At 37.6% G+C, this 19,925-nt stretch overlaps 1 protein-coding gene across 2 annotated transcripts in view; it reads left to right on the top strand.

The window, feature by feature from the left end:
* The window catches only part of LOC128544498 (mitochondrial import inner membrane translocase subunit tim16-like), a 125,728-nt gene that overhangs the window by 101,669 nt on the left and 4,134 nt on the right, over positions 1-19,925 (top strand). The window contains exons 10-28 of one of the 2 annotated variants that reach the window (XM_053514646.1): positions 6,916-6,970; positions 7,166-7,223; positions 7,383-7,528; positions 10,678-10,773; positions 11,032-11,124; positions 11,452-11,593; positions 11,685-11,860; positions 12,521-12,629; positions 15,789-15,875; positions 15,950-16,092; positions 16,210-16,314; positions 16,402-16,487; positions 16,614-16,755; positions 16,907-16,996; positions 17,075-17,191; positions 17,322-17,457; positions 18,307-18,398; positions 18,482-18,568; positions 18,685-19,282. In XM_053514646.1, the coding sequence (XP_053370621.1) occupies positions 6,916-6,970; positions 7,166-7,223; positions 7,383-7,528; positions 10,678-10,773; positions 11,032-11,124; positions 11,452-11,593; positions 11,685-11,860; positions 12,521-12,629; positions 15,789-15,875; positions 15,950-16,092; positions 16,210-16,314; positions 16,402-16,487; positions 16,614-16,755; positions 16,907-16,996; positions 17,075-17,191; positions 17,322-17,457; positions 18,307-18,398; positions 18,482-18,568; positions 18,685-18,693 (1,969 nt within the window). In that variant the 3' untranslated portion in view covers positions 18,694-19,282. Of the gene's footprint in view, positions 1-6,915; positions 6,971-7,165; positions 7,224-7,382; positions 7,529-10,677; positions 10,774-11,031; positions 11,125-11,451; positions 11,594-11,684; positions 11,861-12,520; positions 12,630-15,788; positions 15,876-15,949; positions 16,093-16,209; positions 16,315-16,401; positions 16,488-16,613; positions 16,756-16,906; positions 16,997-17,074; positions 17,192-17,321; positions 17,458-18,306; positions 18,399-18,481; positions 18,569-18,684; positions 19,283-19,925 lie in introns of those variants that run through there. The other variant, XM_053514648.1, reaches the window with a different exon arrangement.

Here is a 19,925-nt window from a genome sequence, read left to right as displayed (position 1 = left end):
GGCCTTAATCCTGACAACCAAGAGCCAGTTAAAAAGATCAGGGTAATTTTTTTAACTTCACCTGTCTAGTTTGGGGAATCTTGTATCCATGGTAGCCTCACCTGTAGTATTCTGCAATATCATCCGTCCACCTCAAGTTGAAATAATTTAGGACCCTGACTTTAGGACCCTTTTGCTTTCCTAAGGATTTTTTTCCCCACCTTTTGGGCTTTTTGGGGGTCTTAACATGCTCAAAACCCATCAAAATTGGCAGACAGGGTGGAATCTGCTGCCATTAGGATGCCTGAGAGTCCCATGTCCGGGGGCCCCACAGTAAAGGGTTCTCACACGAGATTTTGCTGCATAGCTCAATTGCACGTATGCACAAAAAACTCAGTACACATTTAGAGCTTAACTTTCGCATGTCCCGGGCTCAACTCAAGAGGAAGTCAGTTATATTGGGTCATTTGCAAACATGCAACCGATGGATTTTTATATACAGTGAAACCTCTGATTACGAGTAATGTGGTTTACGAGTGTTTTGCAAGACGAGCAACAATTTTTAATAATTTTTTACTTGAAAAACGAGCATTGTCTTAGTTAACGAGCACCGAGTATCATGTTTCACGCATGCGCTTCTTGTTTTAACAACAAGCGTTACGTCATCACAAGTGAGCCAACGGTTTTTCTCTCTCTTGCAGCAGAATTGTAGGTAATCGTCTCTCCTGCTGGGTAAATACACCCACGCGCTGTGTGTGTGTGTGTGTGAGATGTGCGTGCGCACATACATTACCGGAGAGACCGTTTTTTAAAACCGTTAAAAAATTAGCAAGGAACATCGCTAGTCACACTCGCGTGAGTGCATACTAACGGGATTACTACTGTAAAGTAAAACAACAACAACAACAACAACAACAAAAATTAAACAGCTCCTCACCTTTGAAAACAGTCGCGACAGAGAAGAGTTTGTGTGTTTATTTGGCAACCTGAGAGAAGGGGAGCTGTAAAGCCGAGACCTATCGTCTCCCCTGCTGGGTCTTGCGTGCGCGTGTTTGTGTCTGTGTAAGGCAGAGAGTTTGTGTGTTTGTTTGGCAACCTGAGAGAAGGGGGCTGTAAACGTTAGTGAGCCCCCCTTCATCCCCCCTCCTCTCAGGTTGCCAAATAAACACACAAACTCCTCTCTGTCGCAATTGTTTTCAAAGGTGAGGAGCTGTTTAATTTGTTTTGTTGTTGTTGTTGTTTTACTTACATCAGTGATCCTGTTAGTATGCGCTCACGTGAGTGTGACTAGAATTGTTCCTTGCTAATTTTTAAACGGTTTTAAAAACGGTCTCTCCGTTAATGTGTGTGTGTGTGTGTGTGCGCGCGCGCACATTTTACACACATACACTCTGCATGCACAAACGAAAACCCTTATCTGTCGGGGTTTAATTTTACATTTTTTTAAGGTAAAGTACAGGTTAATTTGTTTTATTTTTACTTTATATTTTGTATTAATTATATTTATGTATTTATTTTTTTGGGCTGTAGAACGAATAATTTAAGTTTCCATTATTTCCTATGGGAAAATATTTGGTTTACGAGTGTTTTGGAATACGAGCCCACTTCCGGAACGAATTAAGCTCGTAATCCGAGGTTCCACTGTACTCCTCCTAGGGAACTTATACAATCGCTATTTATACGATAGATACGATGTGATCTAAAGACATTGAGATTGCAAAATTGTAGAGGAATTTTGATATCTCAGCCGTGATGATGCCTTAAACTTACGCTAAAAAGTGGTTAATAACTTAGTGGCATTATATTGAGTGACAGGTTCAGTGGCACGTTCAGTGACATTACATTAAGTAACATTATAGTATTATGCTTTTTTTCCAGCATATTCCAGTATCTACTTTAACTATATTTATAAATTGAAACCTTGTGTCCTGGCGTTTATTGTTGTAGACCAACACATCCCCTTATGGCAACAATGAGGTGGTTTTGATATTATAGCTGAATGATGAATATGAGATTTTAGGGCACTGGTGGCTCAGTGGTAGGTGTTTCGCCTGCCATGCGGAAGGCCCGGGTTCGATTTCCGGCCAGTGTCCAAACCCCCACCCCCCCTTCCCCAGTCACTGGATGCAGTGCCGGTCCCAAGCTCAGAAAAAATGGAAGGGTTGCATCAGGAACGGCATCCGGCGTAAAACCTGTGCCAAGTTGTTGTGCGGACTGGCTATTCCGCTGTGGCGACCCCTTGCAGCCGAAAGACCAACAACAACAATAAATATGAGATTTTCTATTCATTCTGGCAGCTCAAAGCAATTTCACCATTTTCCTCTAAACTCTCTTATAAACAAAACACTTTTTTGCCTCCTGATTCTGTGCAAATTTTACATTATTACACATTTACATTATTTTATGCATTGTGCTAATTCATGTGTAATTTGTTCTTTTCTAATTAGATGGAGAATAAAATATTGAAAGATGAAAAATTGATTGTTAATAAATAAATGAACAAGCCATTTTTCATCTTTCAATATTTTTGAAAAGATAACAACACCAGATATTTAGTTTTCATTTTCATTCATTTACAAATATGAAATGGAAAAAATAACTAGTTGTTTTTCTTTTTTTTAATCTCTTACTTGTGTTGAAAAGAATACATTTGAAAACAGGTAATTTTCACTTTGCCATTTAAATCATATTTCATGCTATGACTTGGAGGTTATTTGTTTATTCAAGTAGAATGTAAACTGATTTTAATGGATTTTACATTTGACATGTCCATTTGACTTCAGCAGTAAGTATTTACAAAACACATAAATCATAAAAAACAAAGGCAAAAAAATATTTCATGTTGCCTACAACCAAGCAGGTGGCATGGCATCCTTAGTACTTTCGCTGTGCACCTAAAGGGTTCAATTCCCGTCTAACGTTCCCAAATTGCTCATAGTGTGTGAATGAGCGTGTGAGTGAGTGCATGTGAGTGTGCCCTGCGATGGATTGGCACCCTGTCCAGGGTGTATCCTGGCTTGTGCCCCAAGTCTCCTGGGATAAGCTTCAGGTCCCCGCAAACCTGAATACAGGATAAAGCAGTATAGACGGTGAGTGAGTGAGTGAGTGTGTGTGTGAGTGTGTAAAGGGGCATTTGTGTCATTCTGCTATGAATTGGCACCCTGTCCTGGGTGTACCCTGCCTGATGCCCTAAGTCTTCTGGGATAGGCTCCATACAATCTTGTATATAGGATAAAGTAACCTGTGTAAGATGACGGTATACAGTAGATGATGTGTGAGTGAGTAAAACCAAGCATAGGAATTTTCCAGCTTTTTTATTTCAAAATAAGTATATATAACAAGTTTATACATATAACCTATATATATATATATATATATATAAATATATATATAAATATATATATATATATATATATATATATATATATACACACACACATATAATACACACACACACACACACACACACACAAACAATACAATACCAGTATACAACTACACTAGAGACGTGATGTTATTTTTCTATTGTAAGTTCATTCTCTTGGCTGATGTCTGTGCTGAGTAGCAGTGAAATTAATTCATAAGCCAAACCACACACACCACCATTTACATAAGCTGTATCCTAGCCACTGGCTATTTGATCATCTTTGTTTTCAACAAGCATGTGCATGGAGTAGTTTACTGGGATAGTTTTTTGGGTTAGTGCCCTTTACATGCTTACCAGATTTGGACAACTTCTTTTTTCATTAAATCCATTGTGAATGGTGTGTCGATTTTTTATGTTAGACGCGCATCTTTAGGGCTGGAATTCAGCTGGGACTGACTGGCGGTCCCAGAGGACTGCATGTCTATTGTCACCACACAAATAATCAGTCTGGAAAGTGAGCTTAAATGTTTGTTTTTTTACAGTGTCACTGTCCTGGAAATGCCTTGGTTAAAATTTATCCCTTACAATTTAAGCGGCACAGATACATGTCGGCAACACAACATAGGTCAATGACGAATAAAAAAATATATGTGCTTATATGAAAGCCTTGCCGGTGTGTGCTATTAGGGAGGATTAAGACATCAAACTGTAAGTTCATCATTAATTTTATAAAGGGTAAATGTTTACTGCTACCAGAATATGAGAATCACCATATTATTATTATTTAACCCATTGTTTTATTCTTTGCTCAGTCATGCTTGTATAGTTGGTTAAAAGTAATATTCAGTTCATCATATTTCTGCCAATTTTGTGTTAAATATAAGATATATCACTCTATATACGTTTATTATAAAAACAGCAAAACTAATAATATTTAAAATGCTCTGAGCTTTAACTCTATATATGAGCCAAACTAGTTTTCATTAGTCTTTCATTTCTATAGTCAGTACTGTTTTAAGAAATCCGACGATAAACTTCACAAGTACTAGACCCGATTGGTATTATCCATTTAATTATTAAACCAAAGTAAAACCTAACAGTATAAATGTCATCATGAAATACTACCATGTAAAGAACTAGTGGTGCAGGATGTGTTTTAATGTGTAATCCTTTACATTACAAAGTTTGTTCTCTTTAATTAAACTTCAACACAGAGGAGACAGATTGCTTGCATCATTTTATCGCTATGCCAGGACACTAACCTTGATATGTGTTTGATGATTCAAATTTTCACACGAACGAGAACTCTGTTTATCTGCAGGGGTGGATTATGGGATACTGGAATAGTGAGTAAAGAGTTACAGGTAACCCTGTAGCCTGTCAGAATTCTAACTCAAATGGTGAAACATTTTAAGTTTTAATATCTTCAGTAATATTATACATCTGCAGTACATGATGCATCATTGACATATGCCATGTCCCAAACACAGCTGCAGCGTTCCTCTGCGAACAACTCCAGGGTATTTTACATGTTATGGAGCAACCTGTTCATGCTTCTTAGCTGTTCTTTTTGAAAGAGGAAGTCCCGGTCGCAGAGCTGTCATTGCAGTTTCCCACACTACCTGTAAAACTTAATTTACAATAGACTGCTAAAGTTGGCTGTGGAGGATACAGCGCAGAACACCATTAACTCTGTCCACTTTCACACATTGATTTTGGACACACCCAAAATCAATCATAAACCACAGTGTCATAGTTAGTCGACATTAGAAAAAATATTCCTCTAAATATAGAGTAATAAATATTAGACAAACACTGGACTGTTAAGCTTTGTTGGCTTAAATGTCCCTCTAACGTACTGTATATACTGTATTGCATATACTGTCTCTACTGCACTGCCCAGATTTGGCATCAGTGTCTCCGTGTAAAAGCTGGCCATGACACCTCATCCTGTTCTTGTCAGGCATAATACTGCGTTTAGATCAGGCATACACTTCTGTCTTACACACATATACACACACACACACAAACACACACACACACACACACACACACACACACACACCATACACACATACACACACACACACACACACACACCACACACACAAACACACACACACACACACACACACACACCACACACACACACACAACACACACACACACACACACACACACACACACACACAAACACACGCACACACACACCACACACACACACACACACAAACACACACACACACACACAGTGAGTATGCGTAGTAGTGAATAGAGAGTAGCAGTGCTATGTGTCCATTTGTTTGGATTTTCTCCAGTCTGATCTTATTCCGATGGTATCTGGATATGTCTCCCGACAACTTTGTAGAACTAACCCTTCACACCCACCCGTGCGCGCACACACACACAAATCTCTCATCAAACTGTCCACCTGTCTGTCTCCTCTTCCTCATTCCACCTGCATATTTTCTGCATTATCACAATTATCACACATGTGCTGACACCTGGTAGATGACGGTGTACAATAATGTAATCAGGTGGTTTATAATCTTCATGAATCTAGTCGTGATGAAATTATCTGTCATTTTTATTAAATATTTTCTGACAGCTCATATAGATTTCACTGAAACCATATTAGGGGAGTTCCTGTTTTGTTTTGTTTTTTCCCTTAACTTGCCAGACTTGATTTTTGTTTTTCTAATGAAAGGCCTTTAACGCTAACAAGGATCTCACACATTTAAATGCACGGTAAATTTAGTTTCCCAGAGAAACATTTAAATAAGACTATAAAAAAAAATGTTACATATCTTATACAGTACCAGTCAAAGGTTTGGACACACTATCATCTTATTTAATGTTTTTTCTTTATTTTTATTGTTTTCAAAATTTTATATTATACTATATGGAATGATGTACACAATAAAAATGTATGAAATAATCCAAAATAAATTTGTACACTCTTGGTATTCTCTCAGTCAGCCTTATGAGGTCATCACCAGGAATAGTTTACCTACAATTTTGAAGGTGTTCCCAGACGTGTTGAGTACTCCTTAGCTGCTTTTCCTTTATTCTCTGGTCCAACTCATCCCAACCCATTTTAACTGGATTTAGATCTGGTGAGTGTGTAGATCAGGTCATCTGATGCAGCACTTCATCAGTCTCCTTCTTGGACAAAATAGCTCTTACATAATGTAGAGGTATGTTTGGGGTCATTGTCCCGTTGGAAAAATAATTAAAACCAGATGGGCTGGCATGTCACTGCAAAACTCTATGTCCAGTGTCACCAGTAAAGCATCATCACACCTCCTAGTTCCTATGGTACTGAGCCTGGATGGAAACAAGGGTTTCTGGTCATTTACAGTAGTTGCATCTACTAGAAGTTAAGAGGACAAAAATTTATTCTGGTCCAGAGTTTCTAGGCGACTAAGTTTGTGCTAAGGTTTTCACTACTTTCTGAACACTAGCCTTGCATTACTTTAACCAGAAATAATCGAATATTATAATAATATAGTAACTAGATATATAGAGTTAGAATGTTTATTCTCTGCTCTACCTTTTTTTACCTCTAGGACTTTAATGCCATTGTATGATCCTGATTCCAGTCTCCTTGTAGTGTCAGCAAAGGTCTGTTTTTTTTTTTGTTTAGCATTATCCTGCTCTTTTTCATTTTCATTATTTAATTTTTAAATGTCATTTTCTATATTGTATTATTTAACATATTATTTTGTATTTAGATCTTTAACTATTTAATGTTTATTTTGAACACTGTTAAAGAGATTACTGTTAAAGAGAAAATCCTTACCTTCATTTTTTTTTCAGGGAGACAGTGTGATTGACTGCTTTGAGGTGACCACAAGCGAGCCCTGCCTTTCACAAGGTTAGAATAAGTGTAAAACAAAAAAATGTATTTTTGAGAAAAATCTTGTTATAAAAGTGTACTGATCATCAACCACCTATATATTATAGGATCATAGTTTAATCATATGTGTTAAGCTAGGAGAAGTCTGGCCCATCTCACTGTCTCATTGCATTACAGTAAGCCACTGCCTGAGTGATGCATCCACACGTGGAATAGCAGCGTTGCCCAAACTGGCACTGGACGTAGGTTGTTGTGAAGTGCTGCGGGTGACGCAGCTGACCGACAGTTTCATTATCCCTATCAGCTATCAAGTGCCTCGCAAGGTAAGAGTCAGATACTCGGCAAGTACTGTATATCAAAAGGGTAGGATTTTTTAAAGAGTTATCAGTAGCTATAGAAAAACTTAAGCTGATTCCTACCAACCTTTGAAATCGCCAGAAATGGACATGTGAGCATCAGATCTAGACAAGTGAGCAGGGAAGTGGCCTGGTCTAATAAATCATGTTTTCACATCATGTGAACCAGCCAGGTATACATTATTGAACATATGCCAATGAAGATGGCACATCATGGTGCCATGGCACTATGGGGAAAAGGCAAGCTGGTGGCAATGTCCTGCTGGGAAACCTTGTGTCCTGGGTTTGGCATGAATGTTTCTTTGGCATGTACCAATGACATAAACATTGTGCACATGAACCTCTTCATGACAACAGAATTTCAAAACGGTAGTGGCCTTTTTTAGCAGTATAATATGTCCTGCCACACTGCAAAATTTGTTCTGGTGTTGATTGGTGTTGCTGATTGAGCATCTATGGCATGTGCTGGACAAAAATGTCTGATTCATGGAGATACTACCTCACAATTTACAGTACTCTAAAATTTGCTGGTGATGTCTTGGTGCTAAATACCACAGCACACATTTAGGGATCTTTAGAGCTGTGTTGGTTGCAAAGAGGGAAAAAAATTATACACAATTTAAACCAGTGGTTTTAGTGCTACAACTGATTAATATACACTGCATGGCCAAAATGTACTGTAAAAGGCAGTTCATTTGTGAAAATGATTCTTCCTGCTCCTAAAGCTCTTTAACTTCTTTTTTGAGTCCCGTAATATGTCTGTACCATTAGGGAAGAAAAACTCCATAAGTGTGATACCCTGGTCATTAACTACATTCATGTCATCGGCTAACTTTATTATATTTTGACATACCATTGCTAAGTCTAGACCTGACCAACTGAGGCAACCCTGGATGATAACACTGCCTCCAGTGGCTTGTACAGTTGCTACTATGTTTGGGGGGTGCGGTTCATGTGCTACTCTTCTTACCCTAAAATAGGGTCAATCTTAGACCACTTGTTATGCTCCCTAGCAAATAGAATCCTTATTATTAGTTTTACTAATCTATTTTTTTTCTCATGGAAACAGCTATTTAGTCTCAATCCTCTGAGTTTTCATTACATTGTGTGCGTATGGAAATGCTCCTAATTTTACTATTAAACATAGCTATGGTTTATTGCAGATTTTTTACCACACACCTTTTTTAATACAGATAATCCAGTGACAGCTGGCTGTGACAGACAAGCATAATCTATTCTATAGAGAAAACTCTATATTTATATTGAAATATTAAGCTATTAATGTAATATAAAGTATATGCATATACCATTAATAAATAAATATGCACATTTTGTTTTTTTTATTAGTTGCAATTAATTGGACGAATTAAAATGAATTTAATGTTGCAGTGATATATTCTGGTTGAATTTTTTTTCATCCCCATTAATCTGATTTAGCCACCTAGTACGTTATTCTTTTTAATGTGGACCTGTTGTCCACAGCATACACTTACAAGGCACTTTGCACTTCACACTATACTAATACTGGATGTGGCTGCCCATTCTCTTAAAAACAAGATGTCGGAAACATTTCTTTAAGATTTTGGTCCATGTTGACATAATTGCATCATGAAATTCCTGCAGATTTTTTTCTGGTATACCTTTATGCAGCTTTATGCAGTCTCCTGTTCTACCACATCCCAAAGGTGGTGTGTTGAATTCCGATCCAGTGACTGAAGGCCACTCTAAACTAATTGTCATGTTCATAAAACCAGTTTGAGATTCCTTTTGCTTTGTGACATTCAGAAATGTTCTGAACACTTTCCCAATGTTGTAATGGGTGCTAATCAATTTACATTGAACTACTTTCTTATTGAGGGACTGGTCAAAGCTAAATTCCTTTCAAAACTAATGCTCTATAGTGAATTGAGTTTTGACTATAATTCAACTTTAGATCCTAAGGCTACTGCAATTTTAAAGTTATTTTGCTGTTTGTTTTTCAAGTTTGCTAATAACAAACCCTTTATCAGAGGTGAGTAGAGTAGCCAAAAAATATATTCAAGTAAAAGTAGCTGTATTTTAAAATAATATTACTCAAGTAGAAGTAAAATTTAGTCATCGAGAATATTACTCAAGTATGAGTAAAAAAAGTATTCGGTGAAAAGACTACTCAAATACTGAGTAACTGTTTCATCGTAATGTCCGATTAATTTTTTTTTGAAATTATAATAAACACAATATATATACACACAGTATATTATATATAATTATAATAATTATATATGCTAACATTGCAACATTCAATGAAACAGCTAAACTTACCTTGACATGTTTCCTCAGTTTACAAGTCAAGTTTTTATTTGCTGAAATGTTTCTCTGTTTTGGCAGACAGTGAAGACACCGCAGTATAAAGCTGTTCTTTTGCGCTGTGTGTAAGCGGACATGCTTTGTTTTTGAAGCCAGGGGTGTTCATCCTCTTCTGTTGTAGCATTGGAGACAAATGCCTCTGCTAATTTTGTTTGCATTCCCTGTCTACCACGGCTGAAGGTTTTTTTCTTTGCTAAGTTTGTGTGTTTATGTGACTACATGTGGTTATTGTTACTGCGGCTGATTGGTCAAATAGAGTCATGTGATTATTGTCGCTACATCTGATTAGTGAAACAGTCATGTGGTAGATCCATCGGCTGCATGTGTAGAATAAATGGAAGGAAAAGTAACGAGTGTAGCCGAATGTAGCGGAGAAGGAGTAGCGTTTCTGCTTCACAAATCTACTTGAATAAAAAAAAGTAAAAAGCGTGCCAATTTATCACAAGGCACAAACATTCACATACTCACACACTCACTCATATGTTACAGGCAATTCCGCAACGCCTGTAAGTGCAATGCCACAGAACTAACCACTATAACACCATACTGCGGTGCATGATTTAATGTATTGCAATGCTCTACAGTATATGATTGTCTGATTTAATTAGATTAAAATTAGTTTCGAATTGAACGACTAAGTGGTCAACGAGTGTGTTGTATATGTATTATTATTTTTTTTAAAGAGTCTGCAATGGGAACCATAGCCTGGAGAAATCGATAACATTAATAAACAGGAACAGAAATTGTGTGTGTGCGTGTGTGTTTGGCAGGCAGGGCAAGACTTCCATGCTGACCTATATCCAGACACTGCAGGCCGCACTTCAGCCATGACTGCAGATGAATGGTGGCAGGGAATGAACAAGCAAGTATGGACACATTCCAACTCAGAAATGGGCTAATTAACTGAAACATTTTAATTGTAATTTAGCCACTAGTCTTTGTCACAAGCTTTTTGTATTGTAATTATACAATTAATAATAATAATAATAATAATAATAATAATAATTTTTATTTATATAGCGCCTTTCCAGAGCTCAAGGACACTTTACAATGAGTAGAAAAACAGTCAACAAACTGACAAAAAAAAACAAAAAAAACAATTAGATGTTCTCTCATTTTGACAGGTGGAAAAGGTTAGCCTGCATCCAGACAAGAGGCCAAAGGGAAAAGCTCAAGCAGCCACTGCAAAGGAAGTACCTCGTGGAAAAAGTAAAGAGGTTTGTGGAAAGGAGCAATCATTTGTTTGCTTTACAGTAACACAGTGCAAAATTGTAATATCACACAAATTAGCAATCCACCTCTAACCAAGATAAATGAAACTTATCAAAGTTTCTTAACAAATTTTTAACTAAATTACATGATTTGAGAAAAGGGTCATTGGTGTTGGCCTGTATTTGCATGTATCTAAGGCTCAATACTGTCTAAAGGGTATGTAGGTACTGTATATAGGTTTAAGTGACAATGTAGTGTATCTGATTGCCCTACTTGTCTTAACCTTCCTTCCCCAAACCCTCCCCGTTTCTCCATCTCTCTCTTTCCTTCAGGTGCCTTCCACCCCCAGTAGTGTCCTCAGTACCCCCAGTGACAGTGTGGTTCCATCCCGCTCACCCTCCTCTACTAGTGGTCTGTCCTCTGGATTCCTTCCCAGTCCCAGCCAGAGTTCTCGTGCCATTCAGAGCATGCTGGGTAATTTCACCCAACCCAAGTGTTGGACAAGATTAGAGCAAGTTGATCAGTTTGGTTACTGATATTCTATATACCTACCTTATTGTTGCAGGGCCAAGCTCAAAGTTTCGTCACATTCAGGGTGCTGTTCTGCACCGTGACACCCATATCACCAATCTACGCGGCATGAGTTTGACTACACCGGGAGAGTGTGATGGCTTCTCTGCCAATGGGCAGCGGGTGGCAGTGCCCCTGGCCACTGCAGGAGGGCAGATTGCTGTGCTTGAGGTAATACACAATTGTTTATGTCAAAAATGTACAGTCAGAGACTCCATGAATGAAAGGCCTTAAATGTAAGGTTGTAAAAAAAAATCTACAAGAAACCTTGTCATTCAAGTGCAATAAGGGACAGGTTTTTAGGATAAAAGTATTTTAGAGTTTGCATATTAGGCAAAATTAGTTTATTTTACAAGTGCACAAGTAACGACTGATTAATTGTGTGTAGATGTAATCCTCAATGTTAAACCATATAATGACATACAGGTTAACTACAATACAATATGGAGCAAAACCGCCAAAGAAGAATTTGTTTCTTAAGAGCTATGGAATGCTAGGTTAGCTACATTAGCAAACAAGTTAGCTATCATTTACGGTGCTAGCTGTGTGCTTCCAGTATTCTAATTGTGAGAACTCCACTGAAAATGTCGGAGCAGTAACTCATTTCGATTTAAAGTTAAGACATTTAAAACAGGACACACTGAGTGAAATGGAGGGATTTTCAGGCATGGCAAAATACCTGATCTAAATGGGAGTCCACATAGAACTTTAACATACATATTTGGGGATCTCTGAGACCTGTGTCAACTCGTTAAAAAGAAGTATAATATGTGACCTTTAACGGCAAGACTGTGAGTTTCAAATGAAACAGTATACATTGTAAAATTGCAGCTTTCTCAGCCTGGAAAGCTGCCAGACACAGCGTTGCCAACCATCCAGAACACAGTCAGTGTGGCTGACTTCTGCTGGGACCCTTTTGACGCTCACAAACTAGTAGTTGGTAAGTTTTTATTTTTATTTATTTTTTTTCATTGATTGTATATTAATTGATCTGCTTTGCTTGTTGGCTCTTATAAATAAATATATATATATATATATAAATATATATATATATATATAAATATATATATATATATATATATATATATATATATATATATATGGCAATATAAAGTCAGTTTTCTATATAACAACACTGTTGGAAAAGATCTTTATCTGCTATAAGTCCAAAACATTGTATAAATCATTGCATAATATAATTCATAAATATTTTTAAATCTATGTCAGTTAAAATAATCTGATTTGCTAAATAAGTCTTAATAAATTTTAAGAGTGATGAAAATTTTTTTATAGAAATGCTAGTGTCATATGGACAACATTTTCTGGAACCTTTCCACCCTGTTTCCACTCATTTGGCATTGTTGCTGAAAGGATATGTATTGTACTTGGCATCACAATAAACATTAAGCAGGTACCCCTTATGGAATGCCAAAAGGCCAAATTATGTTAAGAAATTTAGGTGATACGAACCCTGGCAGGACTCATATGGACTATGCAAGCAAGACAAGTTCAGTGCCATGGTATGCATTTCTTCCACTATTTTGCTGAAGTGCTAACTAGCAGAGACACCCATCTCAGCAGGAACTCCAGTGCAAGAGTGAGATCCTATGCCTGGCTCTTCAAAGTGCCTGGAGAACAAAGGTGGCAGGCTCACTTCAAAAAGTTTCTCAGAAAGTCCTCTGCAAGACATCATCTACTGTGCTATGACAAGCTGCAATGGCCACAGCATACTGTATACCTTCTGTAAGGACACAGACTCTCTGTCTATCACTGTGTAGAACATTTATACTCACACAGTGCACTAGTCCCAGATGATGGACTGCATGGCATTCTCATAACAGTTTCTACAGTACATAAGAAAGGAAGCAATGCACTTGTGATTGGGTCAGGTGATTTCTGGAGAGACTCTTGGACTGCTAGGTTAGATCCCTCAACCTGCTTTTTAGTCTAAGGGGCCAGATCCACAGACAAACTGCTCAGGTACAGGGACTGGACTGAAAATATGAGTCAAAAAATCTTCAGCAACAGAAGTAGTACTCAAGACTACATAATAAATGTCTGGCTTCTTGGAGCAAAATACTATATGAAGTAATGAGAGGGTGGCTCAAGACTTTTGCTCAGAACTGTGCTGAATGTACAAAAGATAGTGAGGCCTGTTGTAGGCCTGTTGTAGGCCTGTTGTAGGCCAATGCATCCTGAGCCAGCAGACTCGCTACTATTGCCAGTGAGAATCACAGTGTACAAAAACTCGATTTGGAATTTGAACATAGCACACAGTTAAACATAGCGCACAGTTCCAGAAAGATCTGATCTCCTGTCATGCTACTGACATCCTAAACGAAATCTTTAGAAATTATATTGCTGGCTTTGGGGGAAAAGATGCTATATATCATATAGTATGCTATATATCATATAGTATACTATATATAATGCCGTTTCTCACCCACCTAGTAGCTAACTCTCCCCACCTCACAACAGCGACTAACTATACAAGCATGCACTTTCCTTAAAATCAACCTCTGCATCTTTTTGGTTAAGTTCAATTTACTTTTATTTTGACTCATGAGAGTGGGGGAGAAAGCATCCAAACATAGCAGTTCACCATAAAACTATGGCCATGAGTTCCCCAGATCTGCTCCATTACTCAATGAGTAATTAGTCACAAAAGGCTTCACTAAACAGATACATTTTCAAACAAATAAGCAAACATTAATACAGTCCTCCCAGTGTGTACTGTATAACCAGTATGAGTTGGTCATCCCCCTTTTGTTGATTGGAGCTGATATTGGAATTTTTCTGCAGATTCCAAGATATTTTTCTTTCTTCAGTTGCCACATTCATATGAGCTTTCAGAAACAAAAAAACAAACAAAACTTAATTCTGTGTAATCCAGGCTGCCATCTGATTTGTTTGAACAATAAATGCTATCTGGATCAAGCCCCCATCCCAGTTTTCCACAATAATGTCACGTAACATGGCGTCTGGCATATCATGAGTTTATAAGTTTACGTCTGGATTTCTAGTTAATAAAATTGTGCAGCTCTATTCGTTCTGCAAAAATGGTAAACAACTTTTGAAATTTTACTTTTTCTTTTGGAAAATTAACATGCCAAAAATGCATGCCAGTGGCTCTTTAAATGTTGTTGTACAGCAAATAAAATGTTTTACAGGTCTTGTGCAACTTGGGTGAAGAAGCCCATTTAATTTGTGGGGTGAGGTGACATAATGGTGAAATGAGGCAGGAAATATACAACATTATCTTTTGGGAGGCTTATTTAATTGATATTTTTGGAACAAAATAGGTTTTCCAGTGTGGCAGGGAAAATGTAATTGTAAATTTCACACCCTCTTTTGTATCTCAGTGTAGCAGATTTTTTTTATGATGATAAAAAATAGCTGCAAAACACGAAGACATAAAAATGTGTAGCCGAAATACCAACATATTGGCATTAATAAAGAAATACAACTTACATGTCCTTGAAAATAGACTCCTCATATTCTAAATACATTTCTTCTTGTTACAAGTTATTGGGGGAGAAATGTTAAGAGATGCTATTGTCATGTCTAAGGTTTTCTTGACTGATTAAACATTTGCCTCCACAAGCATGGTCACTTCCTCCTGACTTCAAATTTAAGAAAATAAGTATAAAAAACATTTTCCATTTTAAATAAATAATCAGACGCAACTCAAAGAGATAAATTATACTCAATATAAAACTCAATACTTATGCCACATACTGATTGAATGTGTGATTTTTGTTTAAATACTGTTTGTTCAAAGTTGCTCCAAATCTAAACCATACCATAACAGTTTCAGATTGTTAAAGAAAGTTAAATAGAAAAATGTTTAGAGGGTGCAAGGTTTGATTCCAGTCTGTGTGTGTGGACTTTTATGTTCTCCCCGTGCTTGGTAGGTTTCCTTCGGGTACTCTGGTTTCCTATCACAGTCCAAAGACGTGCAGATTAGTGATATTAAATATTAAATATGATATTGAATCTAATATATATCATGAATATAATATTATGCAGTTAATAAACTTTTATTTGTTCTTAATTTGTAACTTAGTGTAAGTGTTAACCTGTTAACCTGTTTTGTTAGCGTGTGATGATGCAAAAATCCGGGTGTGGAAGATTCCAAAAGGTGGACTGGTGGAAACAGTGACTGAACCCCAGTGTGTTCTACAGGGTAAGAAAAGCCCTCCCTTTTGAACAATAATTCCGTTTTTATTTTGAGTGACATAAACATCCACTAAATCACAGGACACACTGAGAAAATCTACTCCATCAAGTTCCACCCCCACGCATCAGGTCTGCTTGTATCCTCGTCATATGACATGACTGTGCGAATGTGGAATCTGGAAACTGGTCAAGAAATCAAGAAACTTAGTGGACATCAAGATCAGGTAAGAGCTCTTGTCCAGTGCCAGGTGCACTTTAAACAGAACAACGGATAATAGAATACAGCCTGGGCTGAGAGATAATTACAGACTGTTGACTCGCGTCTGTGATCTGTTCCACAGATATTTGGAATGGCTTGGAGTCCGGACGGCAAGTTGTTGGCTACTGTGTGTAAAGATGGAAAAGTGCGTTTGTTTGACCCACGCAAGTCTACTGAACCTATCCAGGCAAGCACTTAAAAGGCACTTGAAAACCATATATACAGTACCACTGGGACAGCTCTCTGACCCGTTTTTCACACCCTTTTCCCATAGGAGGGCCCTGGTCCTGAGGGCCACAGAGGTGGTCGTATTGTCTGGGTGTGTGATGGCCAGTACATCCTGGTATCAGGGTTTGACTGGTAAGCAATGACATACTGTAATAGTAACAGTACCATAATGAGGTTCCATTTACCTGACGGGTTGGCATCGTACATCATATGGTCAGATTTCTTTTCTTCATTTTCCTTCCTTGTTTTTCCTTGCAGTCGCAGTGAGCGAACTCTTTACCTGTTCTCTGCTAAGTCCTTGGCCACTGGACCTGTGGCTACTGTGCCTGCTGACGTGTCACCATCAACTCTCGTCCCGTTCTATGATGCTGACACCAGCCTTGCTATTCTCACGGGGAAGGTGCTGGAAATAATGTCATGAATCAACGGATTGAAATGGATAACTTAAATAAAGTTTTGTAGAATTCATTGAATGTGCTTTAGGCTACTGTCTGATAAAAAAGAAATGTCCTCTTGGACAAACTTACCCTGTTTTTTTTTTTATCTGTTAGGGTGACACACGCGTGTACATTTATGAGATCATAACAGAAGCCCCTTACTTTATGGAGTGCAGCAGCTTCCACTCCTCTGAGCCACACAAGGTATCACAAAACATCCACTTTCTCTGTCTTTTTAGGTGATTTTTAGTTGAGTCTTAAAATTGCATTTGGTGTGGACAGGGCTTGTGCTTCATGCCAAAGACGGTGTGTGATGTACGTGACGTTGAGGTGGCCAGAGCTGTCAGACTTAGCAAGACCAGCATTGAGCAAGTGGCCTTCAAAGTGCCCCGTGTCAAAGTGAGTAGCTCAGCCAAGGTCTCTTGCGACCTTAACACAATAGTGCCATCTAGTGACAAGTTTCTAAACATATCTAATTATTTAGTTTATAACAATGTAAAGTCCAGTTATTTGCTTGACTTTGGTGCAGAAAGAGTTCTTCCAGGATGATGTGTTCCCTGAGACAGCAGTGTGGTGGGAATCAACTCTGAGTGCTGCTGCCTGGCTCTCTGGTTCTGACAGACAGCACCACAAGATCAGCCTGCAACCTAAGGACATGACCCCGGGTACAGCAGCATATCCTATACTGTACATATAAGCTACTAGTCAGACATGGCAGCTTGAGCTTGATTGTCTTTTAGGCAGATCGGAAAGCACCTAAAATCAGAAAATTTTAAGTTTCACGACACATTTATATGTGATTTACATATCTTTATATGTTACTTAAAATTCAGAATGGATTAGATTACTAGACGGGAGATTCAGTTTGACCCATCAAATTAGAAGTTTTTTGTTCAGAATAGATGTGTGGCAAACACATAGAATGGACATTTGTAAAAAGGAACATGAACACCAGGATGAAGAAAGAACAGGAGCCGTCCCTATAGTTTTGTGAAACGTCTCTATGAAATCTCTATATCAGAATCAGAATCAGAATTACTTTATTGATCCCCGTGGGGAAATTCTCTTTCATTACAGAACAAACTCCTGATGAAAATAAAGATTTAAGAAGACATGTAAAGATGGTAGAGAAGACTTTAAATAAAAATAACACAATAAAGTAATTAAAATAAAAATATATATACAAATAAAAATAGAATAATAAATAAAGATCTTCAGAACTATAACTGAGCTTATTTAGTCATACTCCTTATATGAAGAATTATCTATTAATCACGGTTTGGGTACTATTCCAGTCTTTAAAAAAAATTGTAACATCCCATAATTTTTTTCTATATTCTAAGTATCCCCAACCCCACGCTATACAGCACACACTTTGTTAGTATTGTTACCCCCACCCAGTGCACCTACATGTGACCACACAAACCATTTAGAGTTGCAAACTTGTTACTTATAGTCTGGACAATTCATAAAGGCAAGAATCTATACAATTAATTTTCCATTTGTCCAACCAGTGAGCGAGGCTCCTAAGGAAGTACCAGTGAGGAAGTACCTCCCTTCTTCTGTGTATCTCGAAGAGAAGACTGATGACCAGAAAAAAGAGGAGGTATTAGGAGCTGAACAAATCTGTAAGAATTAATTTCTGTTGGATCTCTTGTGTCATGTTTTTTTCATGTTGTTGGTTTACAGCTTTTGAGTGCCATGGTGGCTAAGTTGGGGAACAGGGAAGATCCACTGCCACAGGAATTATTTGAAGGGGTGGATGAAGAGGAATGGGTAAAAAAAACTTAAGGATATAAAAAATAAATTTGGTTATTTTATTTTAAATTCCCAGTATGTGAGCCCAGTATTCTTCGGGTTTCGGAATGTGTCTTTTCTTTCTGCTTTTGCAGGATGACTAATGAGACGCCTTGGTGTCTACAGTGCCATCAACAGAAAATTAAAGAAACATCCTATCCTGCTTAATATCTGCATTATTCCTGAGAGCCAGTCTAAAGCCCATATCCAATACATCAGTTTATGCATCACAAAATCCAACAAATGTCTTCTGCATCAATCAGTCAGAGCTAAATGTACATAATGTTAGTTAGCTGTACAGGCACTTCTGTTGTCAGTTACTAAACCATACGACTGTTTGAATGTACAGTGAGCCTCACAACATTGCATGTTTTTAAACTGTTAATTGGAATTTTTCTACTTTTAAATTTGTCTTAACATTGGAATGTTTTACAGCCGTCTTCTTAACCCCCTCCCCTTTATGACCCATTTTTGCTGATTAATCAGGAATACTGATCTCTTAAAATGCATGCTTCCAGGTTTTATGGTTATATTGCATAGCTATGTAATGTGACAGACATTGGGAAAGACACACACACACACACACACACACACACGGCTGAAACCTCCATTTCATTGTAGTCTGTTCTGCAGTTTTTGTATCTCAGGCAGCTGGAAATTGCCTAAAATAAATATAATCTTGTTCAGTAGAAAGTGTTTGAGTTTGTTCTTTCTTGAACTTTAACCAGCACTGTTATTAGGAATCAATGTAATTGAAACTATTATTATTTTGAACTTCCCAGTGTGTTCTATTTATAATGAGCCAGTGTTAACTGTACACATAACTTCACTAAGATAAAAATATTTGTTTAATGTTTCAGCATTTTCTGAAAAATCTGGGGAAAAATTACCTTTGCAGTTTTAACTAGGTGGAGGTGTGGTTGAGCGGCAACTGAAGATGGAGAGAAGGGTCTTCAATATAAAAACTCTCTACATATGATCATTTTCGAACTAATAACAGGGATTAGTTGATCAGAATTCAATATTGTAACGCGATGCTCATGCAAGTTTGTGTAATTTTTCGTGCTGCTCGCATTTTTGCAACAGCCAAGAGAACAGTTTAATTTGACATATTGTGTGTGTGTGTGTGTGTGTGTGTGTGATAGAGAGAGAGAGAGACATTGTGCATACTCATACAAAGCTACAATACTATCTACTATGTAGATTTTATTGTACTCTTATAATCCTCCCCAGATGAAAGCCATAGAAGTGATTAACAGATAGTTTTGACAATTGCATGTTAAAATGCACGTTTTGTATTGATGGCTCCAAGTTGATTTAATTACGCCTGGGTTGC

Source organism: Clarias gariepinus, chromosome 16, assembly GCF_024256425.1.
Source record: "Clarias gariepinus isolate MV-2021 ecotype Netherlands chromosome 16, CGAR_prim_01v2, whole genome shotgun sequence".
Classification (NCBI taxonomy): Eukaryota; Metazoa; Chordata; class Actinopteri; order Siluriformes; family Clariidae; genus Clarias; species Clarias gariepinus.
The sequence above is the reverse complement of the archived record's forward strand: the minus strand, read 5'-3'. Positions and strand labels throughout refer to the sequence as shown.